The sequence below is a fragment of the Cupressus sempervirens genome, chromosome 7 (assembly GCF_028749045.1).
Source record: "Cupressus sempervirens isolate cs-2001-9-10 chromosome 7, ASM2874904v1, whole genome shotgun sequence".
Classification (NCBI taxonomy): domain Eukaryota; kingdom Viridiplantae; phylum Streptophyta; class Pinopsida; order Cupressales; family Cupressaceae; genus Cupressus; species Cupressus sempervirens.
The window spans coordinates 455,334,534-455,354,596 of record NC_143124.1 but is presented as its reverse complement, the minus strand read 5'-3'; the positions used below and the strand labels follow the sequence as shown (position 1 = coordinate 455,354,596).

The 20,063-nt window shown below is 34.6% G+C and overlaps 1 protein-coding gene across 4 annotated transcripts in view; it reads left to right on the top strand.

Annotated features, from left to right (window-relative positions):
- The first annotated feature begins 12,585 nt into the window (after positions 1-12,585).
- LOC149547525 (alcohol dehydrogenase-like 6) overlaps positions 12,586-20,063 on the top strand; it is a 155,255-nt gene continuing 147,777 nt past the window's right edge. For 2 of the 4 annotated variants that reach the window (XM_089791686.1, XM_089791687.1), the window contains exon 1: positions 13,074-13,206. In XM_089791686.1, coding sequence (XP_089647812.1) covers positions 13,080-13,206 — 127 coding nt within the window. In that variant the 5' untranslated portion in view covers positions 13,074-13,079. Of the gene's footprint in view, positions 12,967-13,069; positions 13,207-20,063 lie in introns of those variants that run through there. The other 2 variants (XM_089791684.1, XM_089791685.1) reach the window with 2 other exon arrangements.

Genomic DNA, 20,063 nt, shown 5'->3' with positions numbered 1-20,063 from the left:
CCATTAAGACTACAAAGTTACCAAGTATCACAAGTCATTCATTTGGATGTGAATTAGAGTTTTAGTTTAAGGGAAATTCTCATGTGTCACTTTAGAAGAATACACCAAAGAGAAGAATAGGGATTGATGATTTCTCACACACTTATGCAGATGTGTTTGTTTTCCAATATGCCTTAGAAAGAATGTACATTCAGTTGCACTTAGCTTTTAGATCTCATAACTTCTAGGAATATCAACTACTAACCATAAATGGATGGCTAAAATAGCATAAAACCCTACACAGTGTAATGGTTACTCGGGATAATGAGCATTCCCATGACGCCTTTACTAGATAAAGAAAAAATCATTACTAAAAATCTTGCTTGATGTATAATGAAAACCTTAATATCCATGTCTCTCTGTAAACCAATACATTGAAATTGCTTCCAATTTCAAAACTAGCAGAGGCCTTGAATCACATAGAAGATGGCCTTTGGGCCACATGGCTAGATAGAGAATTCATGTATGATTGTCTGTTAATTCTCCTAACCGACAAGATCGAATCTAGAATGTCTTCTTCTATTTGTTATTGTTATAAACTACTTGAATCCTATCCCTACCGCTATCATGACATAGTAATTATCGTAGATTACACAATAAGATGCCCTATTCATAAAAAAAATGAAACTATTTAGAAACCCAATTGAAACTTAAAACTCGTATAGGAGATGAAAAAGGGGAAACATTTAAACTTTGAGTTGTTAATCACCTTCGAAGAAATCTAAACAACATACAACCTTTCATATGAGTTTTTCTTCAAACTTTCTCTATTCATTGGCAAGAATCTCAACTGCATTACATGTTGGTTGAATTATACAAGGACAAATATGAGGGTATGACTATGATAGAGGAAGGAGGAATTGAGAAATCAAATTATCAACCCTCATTAAAAGTGTGGACCTAGGTAAGAGAGAGCTCATAGATGGCGCTAGTCAAACACACTAAGATACCCAAACTACCATTTCTAGTTTAAAAGGAATTGTTGGAAATAATAATGGGAAATTGAATACTGAGGGGGGTGAATCAACACTTCAAAAATTTAACCAATAAAACATTCACCACACATCCATCTCACTATATGCATGTAAAATGAAATAGCTAACTACATCATAGCATCTAAAGAATGAAATAAATAACACATATGACACAAGATATTTGGTTACCCAGAAACCCTCCAATGAGAAGGTAAATTTGGGGTAGGGATGACACCCACAAATCTTCACTACTGCAATTGTAAAGTGTACCCAATTATGGTTACAAAATTTTGATCATAAACTATGATCTACCCTGTCAAAGATATGCCATGTTAAAGACTCACAAATACTATTAGGTCTCACCCTATTAAGGGATTTCAACACCCTACTAAAAGTGTGCCTAGCTAAAGGACATTAACTTACAATAATGTAAGCACCCTGTTAAAGGATTTACAACAACTTGTTAAGACTACTCTATTAGGAGATTTTGACTGATTCACTTGTTAGAATGTTTCAACTTTGATCCTTTGATTAGTACTACTCTGCTAGATATCAGATCCTCTCTATCCAAGTATCTTTGATCCTTCTGACCAGATATGTCTTCTATGTCCTCTAACTACTCTGTTATGTTCTCCTCTAACTGATTCTGTAATTCAATCCTTTCACATTTCCTTAGACACTATGAATGTTATGCCTTTGTGCATACAAACCTTTTCTAACATTCTCACAAAATTTAGGTTTTGTCCTCCATAATAAGACTTTGGTGACCTAACATTAGGTAGGAATCAACAATTGTGATTCACCCATTTTGTCACTTAATTCATCCCTTTATTTGATTGGTTGCATGCACTGCATAAGGATTATCAATGTAGATTTGTTCTTATCTTCTAGAGTTGTAAAAAAATCCTTAAGTTGGCCTAAAAAAAACTTACATAGGAGTTTGTGCCATTACAAATGACTACATCCAAAACTATTCACTTGGCACTTGAAGCGTCTAATGCTCGACATCTACTAGATCTTCAATGTTGTAACTTGGCCTCTAGATGAATTGACATCCTCTGTTTAGTCGACATTTGAATCACTCGTCATCTATTAACTTGCTTGTCACTTGAGTGACTCGGCACTAACTATCTGCTTGACATATACTGGTGCTCGAAACTATCTATGTATATTACTCGACATGGTCTATTTTGCAACTTATGCTCGTCATGCACTATTTACTTGGCATGCACTAAATTTTGTTAAGGAATGACTTAAGTGTATTGTCACTCGTATGTCAACACCAAAATGAGATCAACAAGCTCTCCCTTTGACATGAGTGGCAAAAACACTTTGTCATGCATATGTAATCTTAAATATGAGCATAATTCAAATAAGCAAGATACATTGCTCGTCTCCAATACAAAATTTCAACATTCAAAATTTTGCAAAACTTATGACTTGTCAGCCATAACTCAAAACTTTATAACTCCCCTTGAGTTGATTTTCCTTTGTTGTATCTGAATCTGTTACTCCTCTTAAGTAAATTTACTAAATTTTTGTTGTCCCCTGTTATTCCTATTTGCTAGTAACTCCCCCTATCATCATTATCTCTTTGTTTCACTCTGTTTCCCCCTCTATTTATGATCCTCCTTTTTTGACATTGATTTCATGAGTGGTACACTTTAAGGTGTTTGTCCAAAAATGTTTTATGGACCTGCATGATAATTTGGAGTGATGCATCCCAATTGTTGCACGTTACCTCTAGAGATTGAAATTGAACATCTAGCTTGAAGCAAGGTTAACTAGGCCATCATTAGTGGAAAGATGAGAATCTTTCTTAATCAATGATTCAGAAAAGGCCAGTTTCTTGTGTAACACTTCCATGTGTGGGGTCAACATGGATTGGATGTTGATTGAGATAGCTTGAATGTTAGCATCTTGTGCTTTCAACTATGCAAGCCTACCTTAAGTAGATAAGAATCTTTGAAAATGTGACTAACTTTAACCAAGAGATAGTGGTAAAGTAGTACTTGTGGTTTTTAAATCTCCCTCTAGTTGGTCAACACACCTTTGTATGTCTTGTGTGAAAAGATTCACATCATACAACTTTGTGTAAAGAGAGAAACTATTCTCCAACACCTTTTTCACATCTTCAATCTTGGTTGCTAATTAAACTTGACATAGTGCAATGACACTAGCTATCTTTCCATTTACCTTTGTTTGGAACTTTTTTTTAGACCATTCCAACAGTTTAGTATTGGAATACAGGTTTGTATCATTGATCTTGTCAACTATGTTCACTAGTTGCTCAATTATTGGTTTCTCTTCATTAGTCGTTGGGAGACTGAATGCATCAAGAAATATTTCTTTTATGTCATGAAGAACTTGTCTCTACTTATGCTCTCTTCTAAGAAACTGTTGGTGTTTCTTCCTTGCTAGAGCTTCTTATAATATGCTTATCTCTTCTATGGTGATTGTTGAAAGATCAAACTTTTGAAGTTCAATCACCTCATCTAAGTTGACATCTTCATAAGACGTGCCTTCTCTAACCTTAGATGTCTTAGGACTAGGCCTTGATGATTGTAATGGTGTTGTTCTACACTATCCTATGAAGAGTTTGACCAAGAATAGGAGATGCAGAGATTGGTAGAGTAACCAATGTCTACATTGCTATATGTTCCTCTAGTTTCAAAGTCAAAACTGATTCTTCTATCATATCCTTCTCCTTTTTGTGTTTACTTCGTCAACTTGGATTGTGCTATAGGTGCAAGACTTGTTTCCTGATCTAGTCTTGTTTCAGTTCCATCTACCTCTATTGTGAGCAAGGCATGTTTATGAGAAGTGAATAACACTAGAGGTAATGCAACTTGTGTTGTAACAACACCTTGTTGTTATGTACTTTTTGTGACATTTACCTCTGGGGTTATACTTAGTGTGTATTTTTTCTTCTCCCCTGTTGTTTCCATTCCAACCTTCTTAATCTCTTTTGTTCTCACCAAAATAGGATTAGTGCATAATTGTGCATCTATGGTGGAACTCTTCAATATTTTTTGTTAATCATTCTTAGTTAAAGGATTGATGTTCTAAACTATGTTATTAGAAACGTCATTGATTTTCATCATTTTTTTTCATTTGTTTGGTCCACATGAAGGGGACTGACACTCGACATATGTACCTCAAGTACACTTTGTTCATCCTACTACTTTTCTTCAGTTGTTGCCTCTTCATCTGCTTTCTTTTCTATGCCTTCCTCATGTCTATCCTTGACTGGCTCATCTTTTGCAGCCTCTATTGCCTCTTGATCATTATTTTCATCACCCACTTCCTTAGGTGTTTGTTCACTTGCCTTCTCAACTATCAACCTCTAAATAACTTTCCATATTTGGGTTCTTTGCTTGACAACCTCTTCAGTGTTGTTCTGTAAGATATTAAAGGCTATGTATTTTGGAGCAAATCTCCCCTTGTATTTGTTCATGGCCTTAGTCATCATTGACTTGTCCAAGTCTAGCATTACTCTTGCTAGAGTAGTTTCTCTTATTTGTCTTTCAATTGTCAAACTATACTGCCACTTCTACTCAACTTTGTCATATAGAATTTTGGGTAATGAGTTGGAAATTTCTAATGGTGTAGTCTTAAATACAACCATCATTTCATATACAAACTCTTCCACCTTATTTTGATCAATCTTACCAAGTTTGTCAAACTCAACATGTGTGAACCCTAATAATTTTGCATTATTCTTAATGTTATCACACAAATTGTCTATGTCTGATGAGGTATTGTGGCTTACCACTTGGAATTGACTATTGTCATTTAATTCAATCCTCTCCTCATCTAACTTTGTTGGAGCTACATATTTCCTCCTTTCATATGTCTTCTTGATTGGTTCACTTAGCTCTGTTGAAGCTATAGTTCTCTTCCTTTTAGGTTTCTCAACAACCTTGACTTGCTTAGTGGCTACCCTTGTGCTGGGCCTAGTAACAAGTATTGCTAGCTTATGTTGTGATAGTTTCACAATCTTCTTCTCAGGTTTCTCCACTTCATGCTCTCTAGCCTTTCTTTTCTTTTTAGCATGCTTGGGTGCTTCCTCAACTTCTTTTCCTTCAACACCTTCATCATGTTCTTCCTCTTGTTGGTCTTCTTCTTGACCTTGTGTGAGTGCAAGTGGGGCTTGAACTTATTCTTGCTCTTCTTCATCTTCTTCTACCTCTTCCTCCTCTCCCTCTTCGCTAAATCTTTCCTTAAGCTTCTTCACAAGATTATTTTTCTTCCTAATTATAGTAACAATCTTCAACTCTATTGTGATTCTTGACTTAGCTTCCTCATAATTGCCAAATGAGGTTGCACTCTTGTGTAAGGAAACTTGCAATAAAGAATATAAATCATTTCCACATAACCCATAATAGATCTGAAATACATATGCAATTGAAATCCACATGCAAGAGAATAGACAACATACCCACAAAATGTGACAGAAGATATACCCTGGGAAACCCTCATTGAGGGAAAAATCTAGCCTCCAAAAGCATCCATCATCATGTATTATTCAACAAAAACACCATTGCAATACAACCATGGAAGCCTTCAAAGCCATAGCCACAACCAAACAATCCATGTGAACAAGCATGAATCCACACATCCCATGCCATGCTTCCAACCTTCACAAATGTTCCCTTGGCTAACCTGTCAAGCCTTGTCCCGCTTGCCTCTTCTCTTTTTTCTTTTTGTCTTCTTGTCAATTTACATACAACAACTACCCTTGTGGCTTCTTATATAGTAGCAAGTCCCACAAAACCACCAAATGGTATTACATAAACCATGTGCTACCTAGCCCATTGACCCCAAATTTAATATTGGACATTTAATTATTTTCCCCAATAATAAATAATTACATGAAATATTATCATAATATTACAATACAACTCATCAAGTATATCGCATGGGACTCTTTCCATGTTGCACATCTATCTAGGTGCTCCTAGATAAAACATTACATAATAAATAAAATAATACAATATAACAATATTATGCAATGTGTGCAACACCCATTATCTCAACATCTTGTCTATCTCCTCTGCTAGTAAAGTTGTAATGGTTGTTGAAGCTTCATCCACATTAATCTCATAAGGTAATGGTCTAAGCCATCTTACCCTATGAACAATTGCTTGTACATAAGTGTAATCAACATCAACTAAGAAGCAACCATCATTATAATGTTCTTCAACTAGTCATACTGGAATTCTCAGTCTCTGTTTCATAGACTTCTTAAAGTCCTCAAAGTAACTTGTCGTCATAGACTAAAAATTATCCCCAAGTTGCTCTATGTATTCTCCAATTTGTACTGCAATAGACCTGTTGGTTTTCCAACCAACTTGACAAAACAAAGGAAATGTGTTCTACACACAAAAGAACATACAAACTAGTAGAGAGCCAAATTTGCAAGATGCACTCTTAGTTTTCCTAATGGCCTATAAGTTTTCAAATAGTTGTTGAAGTTGCAACTCAACAAGGTCATAGGTATGGTCCTTCTTTACTATTTTGTATCCCAAATCTATAGCATTGCAAGATACACTATTCAATCTACTTGATTGAAAGAACTTGTGAGCAATCACTCTCACAACAAAAGCCATTAGGGGGTCTGAGATAGAATCTATAGACATTTCCTTATTGTTCCAAACTGCACCTGTGTTCTTTTCTATTATCTCCTTGGCATCACTTTGCATGGTCTTGGGTTTGTCTAGGGTAGGATACCCTATTACTTGACTGACAATCCTTTTGGTGATCTTAATGGGTCCATCTTCTAGCCATATGAAGTTATTTATTCTATTGAGCACAATTTTAATCCATCCAATCTTGAATAAATTAGGGAAATCTAGGGCACGAGTCAACCCTTTTCTTTCTATGATTTTATTTTCTTCCCTTAAAACTCCATTACCACAAAGTTGATTGTTTATTTCCCTCCATCTCACCTATGCTTCCAAATTTGCATGTATAATCACATCTGACATCCTAAACCATTAATACTTTTGGTGGTATCATTGATAGTGCACCAGATGGGTCTCCTTTGTATTTGCCTAGAAAGGTGGTTGTCTAACCTTACTACTAATTAATTGCACATTCAAAACTTCCTTTCCCTCTTTGCTAACATTTACAGAAGAGCTAGTTGCCATATTTGATACCTAGGGTTTACAAAAACTTAAACAATGAAACTCGACAGACGCTAAATACCTTGTCAATCTTATGATTGATGGTGAGTAGCAGCAGAATCCAGTTTACAAACACTCAAATCTCTTTCCTCAATTCACATTATGCTCTTTGTGCTCTCTTTGATCTTGAATGAATGCAAATGAGTCAAAAATTGACCATATAGCCCTTAAAACTTCAACAATAAATGCTCAGTGCTTACACAACTGTAAGCTCAACTACTATAGTAGTTTTAACTCACTCAACTTACACATGATTTCCACTATGCTCAATAAAAGCATGACCAACACTATCACACCTAATAGCTCGGCATCATCTGAAATTTCATTCTCACTTGGCAACAACTATGAAACTTTTCATGCTCAATAAAAACATGAAAACTAACAAAACTTATAGATTTCTTCCAACTTCTAGCCAATGTATTGCATCTTAATTCATGCTAATATAATATTTAGAACTTAAATCCTTGGAACTGATGTAAAGTATATCATTGAAATATCAGTCCCACACACACATTTTGATTGCCTAGTTGGGGGTGATGTGATCACATGATCCATTAGATGAAGTGATCTCATTTGCATTTGATGTACTGCAATCTTCTCTTTTCTTCCATGTCTTGTTCATCTGCACATTGAATTCTTCAACATTAATCTCTTGTTTACCTTTGTTAAATTCACTGCTTGGTGCCTTTGACCTTGTTGGACAATTTCTGCTTATATGACCAATCTTCAAACAACTAAAGCATGTAGTTTGACTCAACCATCTATTGTAGTCACTTCTGAAATGTGTTCTTATGCAAATCTCAGATACATGTCCATACTCTTGACAATAGTGACAACTATACCTACTATTGTAATCCCAATTATAAGAGTTGCCATTATGATTTACCTTTGCTTGCTTGTTTGATGACCATTTGAGCTTGGATCTGCACTCATATGCTCAATGTCCATATTTCATTATACCACTATCCTTCAAATCTTTTAGTGTCCATGGTCTTTGTCCTGCATTCATGTGTTTGACATCCTTGTTTATTGTAGTTGTAGTAGACTCCTTTGAATTTCTACTTAGGGCTTTGATTGATAGTCTTACTCCTGCAAACATTAGTTGTATGACCTAGTTTTCCCCAGTTGTCAAGTAGGTTTGGAATTCTTACCTTTGTTACTCCTTTTTTTACCACTTCTGGAGGATTCTCCCTCTTCAATAGAGTTATATCCCAATCCAGTAGTATCATTATTAGATCTTGGTGACTCCATCAATTTTTCAAAATATCTTATGGCTTCACTAGGCTTGTTAAGCTTATCTCTTTCAGCTCTTAATTCATTCTACAGTAAGTCATTCTATGACTTCAAGGTTGTGATCTCAATGTCTTTCCTATTTAGCTCTTGATTTGCAATCATCAATTGATTCATTGTGTCTAACTGCATTCTGGCAAGCTTCTGTAAATCTAATGTCTCCTCTTCCAATTTGTTAGCCAATGCTCTTTTGTCTTCTTCAATCATGACCCTATCTTCTTCAAATTTCTTTCTTAATTCAGTTATCTCACACAATTGTATAGCTTGTGCTTCTTGTTCCCTTTTAATATTTATGAACTCTTTAGTTAGGGTATCATTCTTTTCCATCAAATCTATAATTGCTGCATCAAACTCTCCATAGTTTCCTTCCGTAAACAGTCTAGTAGTGTCAACCTCTTTGTATTGTGTTTCATCTTGTCCAATAGCTATCGCTTTCCTTCTTTTCAATGAGTTCTTTAATGCATCTCTTGCTTCATTTAGTTGATGTAGAATAAGTTGTATTTCAATCTTCTGGTTACCAATAACTTTTCCCAATTTGTAGACTTCCATCTTCGAGATCTTTCCTCAAAGCAACAAAGCTTTCCTTTCTAGAGAACAAAGCTTTGATATCAATTGTTGGAAATAACAACGAGAAACTAAAACTAAGAGGTGGGGGGGTAAATCAACACTTCAAAACTTTAACCAATAAAACATTCCCCACACATTCATCTCACTATATGCATGTAAATTGAAATAGCCAACTACATCATAGTATCTAAAGCATGAAATAAATAACACATATGACACAAGATATTTGGTTATCCAGAAACCCTCCAATGAGAAGGTAAAATTGGGGTGGGGATGACACCCACAAATCTTCACTACTACAGTTGTAAAGTGTACCCAATTATGGTTACATAAGTTTGATCATAAACTATGATCTACCCTGTGAAAGGTTTGCCCTGTTAAAGGCTTACAAAGACTGCTAGGTCTCACCCTATTAAAGGATTTCAACACCTTGCTAAAAGTGTGCTTGGTTAAAGGACTTTAACTTGTAACAAAGTAAGCACCCTACTAGAGGATTTACAACAACCTGTTAAGACTACTCCGTTAGGAGATTTTGACTGATTCACCTATTAGAATGTTTCAACATTAATCCTTTGATTAGCACTGATCTGCTAGATATCAGATCCTCTCTATCCAAGTATCTTTGATCCTTCTAAGTAGACATGTCTTCTCTATCCTCTAAGTACTCTGTTCTATTTTCCTCTAACTAATTTTGCAATTCAATCCTTTCACATTTCCTTAGACACCATGAATGCTATGCCTTAGCACGTGCAAACCTTTTCTAACATCCTCACAAAATTTAATGTTTGTCCTCCATAAGAAGACTTTGGTGACTTAAGGTTAGGTAGGAATCAACGATTGTGATTCACCCATTTTGTTGCTGAATTCATCCCTTTATTTGATTGGTTTCATGTACTGCATAGTGATTCTCAATACATATTCGTTCTTATCTTCTTGAGTCATAATATAATCCTTATGTCACCCCAAAAATGGTCTATATAGGAGTTTGTGCCATTACAAATAACTATGTCCAAAATTGTTCACTCGACACTTGAAGCCTCTGATGCTTGACATGTACTAGATCTTCAATGTTGTAACTCAACCTCTAAATGACTCGACATGTTTTGTTTACTTGACATCTAAATCACTCGACATCTAATAACTTGCTCATCACTAGAGTGACTCGACACTAACCATCTGCTTGACACATACTTGTGCTCTACACTATCTGTGTATATTACTTGGCATGGTCTATTTTGCAACTTATATTCATCATGCACTATTTACTTAGTATGCATTGAATTCTATTAAGTAATGACTTAAGTTAATATATTGTCACTCATATGTTAAAACCAAAATGAGATCAACAAGAATAAGCTTGTCGAACATAAATTGGTCAAGGATAACTATCATTTTTTTGTTATTCACATAGGGATACCCAATAAGTTTCACACAGTCATGAATTTCAGAGTACAAAGGAAATGAAATCAATTATAGATATTATGTGCACTACAACAATGCACTAACCACACAGAAGAATGCCTTAAATGGAGACGAATCATTGCAAATACGAGATGGTTATGGCAAGAAGAAAAAAATGAAAGAAAGCTTCCAAATATTGATCGGTCTATGGTGATTAAGTTTGAAATAAGTATAAAGCATAGTTCGCACAACTATGACAACGATATTGCCAAATTTGTGACAAGATAAATACATCTAACAAAGGCAATTTCTTATTAGGAAATGAAATGGGGCTCTTTAAGCTAAAATGTAGTCAGACTTATAAAGATTTGTTCTAGAATTCTTAACACAAGAATTAATGCAAAAAAATACAAGAATGAGCACCTGTGAACTCCCAACTGCAAGTTCGTTTCTCTTTCCTCTTTTTGTTGTTTCATCCTAATCCCAACTTTAAGTGATCATCCCCAAGAATGATGCCTGGTTCTTATAACTACCTTGTTAATTTATTCATTATTTTATATAACTAATTTCAAGATTGGAATTCGATAATCTATGCGGCGATGGTATATCGATTTATTCAGTGATGAGAAAATAGGTTGTCACATTCATCCTCTAAAATAACAAAAAATTGATATACCAATCAAATCATTCACTATTTTTCATAAATTAATCAATTTGGCTAAATTGTCTCACTTCAGTTAGTCGTAACTCACTCAATACTGATGTATAGTACATGAGATTACATTTACATAAACTAGAAACATATATGTCTCCCATATCCATCACATACTCTAAGTCATCACACAAATCAACCGTATACTTAATTTTCCACATGTATTATAAGTAAACTGACTTTCTAGTAAATAGTTCATGATTGAGTATCAAGTTGACATAAAAAAAAACACAATATATGATTCAATCACGATCAAATGTGTGCTTAAAGACATTTGCATTAGTTATGCCAACAAGTGACGGTAAGACTAAGTTGCTAGAAAGTTGTCAACCTTAACAAAAACAACCATATTGCTTTCTAAATATTATGAAATGATCAATTACAATAAGTTCTCTTGAAGATAGTATCATTAAAATTAACAAATGGAATTTTCTAATACCTTATTCTCCTTTGCTTTTAATAAGATTGTGAAAAATGCCTATTTAAAAAATTTGTAACATTTAAAAACATGATAGACCATTAAAGATATCAATAATTTTTGTATTTGACAATTTTATGTATAAAGAAAATATTGTTGAGTTACACCGAAAAATAAAAATTACAATTAATCAAATGATAAAAAGAAAAACAAGAAGAAGGCCACACATTAAATAACCTTTAACACAATCAATCTAGCAATTTTTGTCTAAAAACAATTTCCGAAAATTCGTTTGGTTCTTGGAAGATGAGGATAATTTCTTTTTCATAATCTAGATTTAATTTTTTTTTGCGTTTGTTTCAAAATTGGCAAAATGGAATTAGAATACTAGACTTCTAATTTTGTTTCAACACCAAGCTTATGCATAAAAATGTATCTTTCCACTCATCTTTTGAATGAAACAATGGGTCCGTTTGGTTCGTGGAATTGTAGAAATCGAGATTGCTACAATTATCGATTTAGCCAAATCAAGGTTTTGTAAATTTTCATTCCTATTTTTGAGATTTTACTTGAACTGTTTGTTTCACTTGGAAGATGAGTGGAAAGACACATTTTATGCGTAAGCTTGGAATTGCAGACAGACTCCAAAAAGTAATCCAATCTATTATTTTTACACTCCTCAAAAAGCATAACCATGTTTTGATTTTCAATTCTTTGTTGCTAGTAGGAAGTCTGAAAACCTGATTTTGAAACAAAATTAGAAGTCTGGTTTCTAATTCCATTTTGCCAATTTTAAAACAATGCAAAAATTTTCAAATCCAGATTATGAAAAAGATAACTCTCCTCATCTTCCATGTAAAATCTCAAAAATAGGAACAATTCTACGGACCAAACAGACCCGAACAATTTTTTCCTCCAACCAATTATGTTCTTTCTATACAAGGTGATGATTCACTCCCCAACGTTCTTCTAAGAAGGTTGCCCGGAGGGACTAGGATGAAGGGCGATGTTAGGATGCGAAGTGAACAAGCCGGTGAGTGAGGAAGCAAGACTAAATAGACCGAAAGATGAAGTCGACTCGAGGAAAGCGCGATGACATGTGCCCCAGGACTAAATAAACCGAAAGATGAAGTCGACTCGAGGAAAGAGCGATGACATGTGCCCCAGGGTAATACCTATATGTTCCTTCAAAAAGCATATCGCCAATCCTACGAACATGAAAACCCAGCCCTCCCACACCTACCCTGACCAACGACTCAAGACAAAGCCCTCTTCACTGGTTTTAAAAGCTGTAACAAACGGATGCATCCTGGCAAAATAGTAAAACGCAGAGAAACACGGCCTCCAAAAAGCTACCTCAATATATCACTTGCAAAGGTGCGCATATTCGTCCTATTAATGTGATACATGAACCCGGATCGTTGTTGTTTTGTAGCATTTGCATATAACAATACTTTGGATTCATGCGTGATGACTGCAGCTGCAGTAGCATGGGGGCCTGGGGAGGCTTTGAAGATGGAAGAAGTCCAAGTAACATCTTCACAACCTCTCGAGGTTCGCATCAAAGTGGTATCCACATCACTTTGCAGAAGCGATATCACCTTCTTCGATGCACAGGTTTTGGGTTCGCTTTCGACCCTTCTGCTTTCTGTATTCCTTGACCTATTTATGGATACAATAAAGTAAAATAGAATATCTTCAAGCCTTATCAGGTCAATGACAGCTTATGTGACAGTAGATTTTGCGAATTTCAACTTTTGAATTGTTGATTTTTTGTAATTGATTTTGTTGATTTTTTAGAACTTATAAATCGTTTGTTTATATAAATTTTATAAATATTTAAGTTTAAAACGTTATAAAAAATTCACATATACTTTCATTTCAGTTTTCTTTTAAGCTCTTCCAGGCTCCAGCAACCTAGTCACACTGATGTGAAGCTGTGAATATTTGCAGAAAGAAAAAATAACAATGTAATAAAAATAATTTAATTTTGTTTCAATGTATTCCCCCTCGTTTTGATTTATCTATCAATATTTTAAGTTTGTCTAAAGCAGAACCCGACGTCTAGGAATTGTTTCCTAAACACTTGATCAGTTACATCCAAGTCCATATCCTTGAGCAATGAATTAGTTGAAAGTCATTAATTTTGAAACCAATTTTGTGTGGGCGGCTTTTGAAGCTTGCTATTATATATTGTGGTATCCCTCGCCAAATCTGATCTCAAAATGCTGATTGGAGGCTCAAGGACTATTATCAAACACTTTGCATACAACCTTTTTATTTTCTGTTTAATTGTTTCAGCCTGATAATGATTGCTTGAAATGATGTTAAATATGACTTAAATGCTTTCAAATGGTTCCTAAGATGTCCAGGCAAAGAACCATAATGCAAATGCAATTCTTTTGGTCTTTTGAATGCATATAGATAACCCACACAATGTAACTATGCACCTACAGCAGCTTGGCATTAATTCAAATAGTTGGCATGCAAACTAAAGACGAGAGAGATGATTCATGACATTCAAACTCTTTGTGACTAGTATTCCTAAGCATTAAATGCTGGAGCTTTATTTTAATGTAAACATTTACAATGCATACAAATGCAGATACTGATATTGTAACTTATGATTGCAGAATTTGAAGAAAACTGTGTGATAAGATGCAGCCATGTAATTGCCAAATTTCCCTCAATCTCTTGATTTATCACTTCCAGCCAAACATCCAATCAAGTATGAACTGGTGGTGATAATGCTTGATGTTTCAACCAAGCAAACTCACGCCTATGCTGTCAAAACCCTCACATGCCTTGATATTCCTGTACAGAAGCTTTTGGGTAGCCCAAGGTATGTCTTAGAGGCTGCAATCTTTCACTCTTACCCTTGTAGCAGTTGTAGTATGTAATTATCCTTCAATCTGGTTCTGATGTCTACCAAAAACTATGAATTTAAGCTCACCAATGACTCCTGGATGAAGCCATCTCCAAAATACACAATCTCATTGGATCTTTCACCAATTTAAAGTGCTCAGGACTAGAAGAATTCACAATTCTTCAAGCTGTAGCTGAAACCCTTGACAAATTTCAGAGTTTTTACAGTTCAAAGGCAATTAACAATTGCATAAGTCCGCTATCGATTTTCAGCTTTGGCTTTATATATTTCTCCTCATACAAGTTCACCAAGTAGCTTCACATTCACTTTTCACATAACTTAAAGACACTTGCTTTTGATGAAGGTTGACTTTTTCATCATCAATAATTAATTCATTAAATGGCTCTCATGCAACTACTTTTTTGACTTTGGTTTTAAATCATAAAATGATATTTGCTTTTCTTGTGTTCACATTGACTTAGGAAAATATTAAATAATTGCGCCCCTTTGATAGTATAATCATTTAATGCACTTTTAAAGTCAATTGGCACCAATCATTAAATAACTTTATGTAATGACCCCTTTCCAAAATTGGATTTTAATAATAAATAAATAAATATATAATAATTAACTACAAGAAGCAACAAATAAATAATAAATATAATAAAGAAATAATAATAAATTGTCATATTGATTGATTACCTCATGAACGTTATTGATGAAAGGAATCATGATAATTCCATCATAGCTTGGTGAGTCATAAACATGTTCGAGCCTCTTGACTTGATAGGTGGGTCAAACCTTAATTGAACCATTTCTTAGTATCCATGGCGATAAACAAAAGTCTGCTTGCAAATCATCTGTATTAGCAACACTACATCTGTCGAGACATTAATCGTGAGTAGTCGACATCATCAATTGGTTGGTTCCACAAGTCAACATCACATGCATTGAGACTAGTCAACGGAGAGCCTACAAATACCGGACATCTTCTTTCCATTTACATAAGATCATTATAAAAAAGTTTATAAAACCACATTCCAACGACACAAAGATTGGCAAAGATCATGAATACCATAGTTGAGGGAAATCAATATAAGCATAGAACATCATAAAAGGGAAGTTGATATAGGAAAAAGATTTGGAATTAATTTATGGAAAACACACCATCATTACTCAAAAAAAACAATGAAAGTTGTAGGAGGAAATACATCAATTTACGACAGAAACCGTTCAAGATATACTAATCTATTAAATTTTAGGAACCAGAAAAGAATTTTACAAAATAGTGAAACTCAATAACAAAAGAACACACAAACTTATCTTGGGAAAACCCTCTCCTACTTGAGGGAAAAACCCAGCCACACCAAAAGATAGGTCCTTTATTCTGATCTCAAATCAATTACACGATTTATGCTATGATTGATGTCTTCACATAGTCAATCAATAAGCCCTCAATTAAAAAGTCTCAGAATGACTGATAAAATAACAGATTATAAATAATCTGAATCTCCTCACATGGGAACTACACGATCATTTATGGATTGTGAACAATAAGACTTGAACACATACAGAAGTTTCTGCAATAAAATACTCTACAGATCTCATCTCTGTATATACAGTACCACAAAAATAATGTCATCTCACTGCTATGTGATCTCCAAATCAGAATACATATATAGTTCTGCTCATACACTGAGCATGAATACGATACACATGACTTTTCTAACAAAGCATATATATCACCAATTGACACTGATACAGAATCAAGACTTTTTAAGTATCTTGCAGACGCAATAATCAATGAGAATGATTAGTATATGCAACTTTATTACACGCTGTTTAATGTGGTGGCATCGGTCAGTATGGAAGGATATAAAACTGATGACTGGGTATGCATACATGTATACTAGTTTGCTTTGTGAACTGGTATATATGCATACATACAAAATTCAAATCATATATATATATATATATATATATATATATATATATATATGAACTAAACATCTTTTCCTTTCCATCAGCGATCTGAATGTGCATATTTTGCCAAGGATGAAACCCTCGATTATCTCTTGAAATTGATCAAGCATTGTTCACATTGCTTTATATATAAAACGATCTCCATTAGATATTCAAACTAACACCAAATGTGATCGGTGCTAAATTAGGTTATTTGCTGAACACCTGACTAGGATCGGAACTGTTTGATAACTAATTCTGATTGAAACATCATGCCTCCTCATACAGAATAGACATGACCATCCTTTCAAATGGCTACATATTTGGATATACTTGCAAGAGATAGAACAATCGTAAACAATAAATAGTTCTATATCTGCATTCAAATATCAGAAGCAATAAAAGCTTTAAACTCCAGAATTACTTCTCAAGTCTGAATATCAACTTTGGCATTGTGATTGCTTATACCTACAAGACAGTGCAATCAGATCAGTATTTGGAAAGTGAATAAATTACAGTCTGCTACTAAGTTTACCAGTGCATTTACATGGTATCAGAGCCAAGTTAGAAACATCAGAGGTAAACTTTAGAAATCAGACTACCTACGTTGATAAAGTTCTGCCACACTTCCATCATTTAAAATGACAAATCCAGTCAGATTTGAGGATTGCCTTGAGGGAGCCAACAACTTCATGGCTTGAAAATTAAGAATCATGATGATATTAGATAATCACAAAGTAGATTTATATGTAAAAGATAAAAGGACAGACCCTGAGGACGAGCCAGAAAAATTTCAATGGATTGAAAATAACAAGAAAGCTATGAAACTAATAGTGGATTCTGTGAGAGACCACATAGTACCAATACTGGCAAAGCAGACAACTGCATACCTCATGTTAAAATCTCTAGAGAGCACCTTTCAGATAAATAATACAGGTAGAACCCTTGCACTCGAAACACAGCTGAATCACATAAGTATGAATAAAGGAGAATCTGTGACTTCCTACTTCATGAAAATTATAGAGGTAAGGGATCAACTATCAAACATTAGATATGAGATAGAAAGAAAAGAATTATCCCTTACAGCCCTAAGTGGACTACTTAACTCATGGGAATCATTCAAACAAGGCATAAGTGTGAGGTCAAAACTCTCAAAGTTAGGCTGCCCAAGGTCCAATTGTCTACAAGAAGAAGTGAGGCAGTTACCAAAAGGAATCAAGCAAAAATCCATAAACGAAGACCTTGATGTTCTGAATGCCAAACATCATAAGAAAGGAAAGAAGAAGAACTTCAAAAGGAAGAAAATTTTTCATGGAATGGGCAAGGAAAGGAGAGATGCTTTATAAGTCTGATGTTTTAGATGTGACGAATATGGACATTATGCTGCCAAATGCCCTGACAGACTTAAGAAACAAACATCCTACACTAAAGTCAGAAAAACAAATACAAAAGATCCTAAGAAGTTTCTATTCTATTCAGCACTATCAAATCATGTATCAAATAAAGTCAATACTTGGGTGATTGATAATGGGTCTTTTAGACATATCACCGGATTTCAAGAACATCTAGGTACAATGGTTGAAGAAATTGAGGAGGAGGTAACCATCATAGATGACTGCACATCCTGCAAAAGGAGTAGGGACCTGTAACATCAAATTAGATTTGGGCATCACTATTCAACTACAACATGTAGTATTTGTACTAGGAATTAAAAGAAACCTAGTATCTATATCTGCCCTAGAAGATAATGGATATAGTCACTTTCATGAATGGAAAAGTCTTGACATGGCCAAAGAACGCTACTTTTAAGAAGGCTAAAACAATAGGTGTAAGACATGGATACATATACAAACTCCGTACTGAGTCAAAACAAGCACTCATTCATGAAACCTATGACTCCAATGAAATCTGGCATATAAGATTAGGGCATATACATTTTTTAGTCCTAACATCTATGGAAAAATTAGTGTCAAGACTTCCCAAACTAAATACAATCCATAATGGAACATGTAAGGGGTGGGCATTAGGGAAGAACAGTAAAGGATCCTTCCAAAATAGTTTAAGAAAAACTGAAAATGTATTGGAATTAGTCCACTCAAATCTATGTGGACCTATGTCCACCCCATCAATAAGAGGGTCTCTATACTATGTAATTTTTGTGGATGACTTCTCTAGAAAGATCTGGATCTACATTCTGAAATGCAAAGAGTCAGAAGAGATCCTTAAGAAATTCAAAGAATTCAAGGCCCTAACTAAAAACTCATCTGGAAAGAAAGTTAAAATCCTGAAAATTGACAGTAGGAATGAATTCGCTTCCGAAATCTTTAGAGAATTTTGTATTAATATTGGGATTAAGAGAGAGTTTATTGTACCCTATAATGCTCAACAAAATGGGTAGCTGAGAGGAAAAACAAAACCATTGTGGAATTTGCAAAGTTAATGATGTATGACCAAAATCTTGATACTTTGTTTTGGGTAGAAGCGTCAAGAATAACTGTCTACATATAAAATAGATGTCTTCTCTCACATCTTGATAACAAAACATTAGAAGAGGCCTTTACGAGGATAAAACTTGATATAAGCCATCTTAGGATATTTGGGTGTCCTGTATATATACATGTACTTAAAGAGAAAAGGACAAAATTAGAACCTTCTGGGAAATAAGGGATTTTTGTAGGTTACCTTCTAAAGGCTACAAAATATACCTACCTCATCAAGGCCAAGTAGAGCTGAGTAGAGATGTCACTTTTGAGGAAAACATTGCTTTTAAAAGGTCTAAGAGCTTAGATTAATTAGAAATTCAAGACTCACCTGAGAACATGGAGGAAGAACCTAATTCTGAAACTTAGAGGGAGCAACCAAAAGAAAAGCCTAATGAAAACTATACTAGTCTTGAGATTGAGAGGGGGCAAAATCTTAATGTTAACAAAAGGAAACAACCACTTTGGGATAGAAAGGTTGTTGAGGAAGCAAAAAACTTCGTTGCACCAAAAGGTTCTTTTAGAGAGAGTAAGAGGCCTAATATATTATCAAACTATGTGGCATTGATGAACGAGATTACAAATTTAGAACTTACTCGTGTAACTAAAGCTTCTAAACACCAAGTATAGAAAGATGCCATGACAAAAAAGTTTTTGTCCATTCTAAAAAATGATGTGTGGGATATAGTGTTAGAATATATAGTGCACCAATATAACTGGGGGAGGGGGTAAATTAGTTATCCAACTAATATCACAATGATCAACTTTATTAAATCTTAACTAGAGATTCAGACTCAACAACTTGGAGTTTGTGATGCATGCCAGGCTGGGAAGCAACATCGCACACCTTTTCCCAGTGACAATTCATGACGAGCTTCTTAGGTACTTCAGCTTGTTTATGCCAATATTTGCGACCCTATGGCTACTCCTCCTATTCTTGGGTCCAGGTATTTTCTGTTGTTTGTTGACGATTTTAGGAGAAAAGCGTGGGTGTATTTTCTTAAAAAGAAATCAGATGCATTTCCTGTAATTTAAAAGTTTAAACCTTTAGTTGAAAAACAGTTCGGGAAATCTATTATTACTCTTAGATCAGAGAATTTGTTCTAATGACTTAATTTGTTCTAATGACTTATCTAGCTTGTTGGATACTCATGGCATCAAATGCT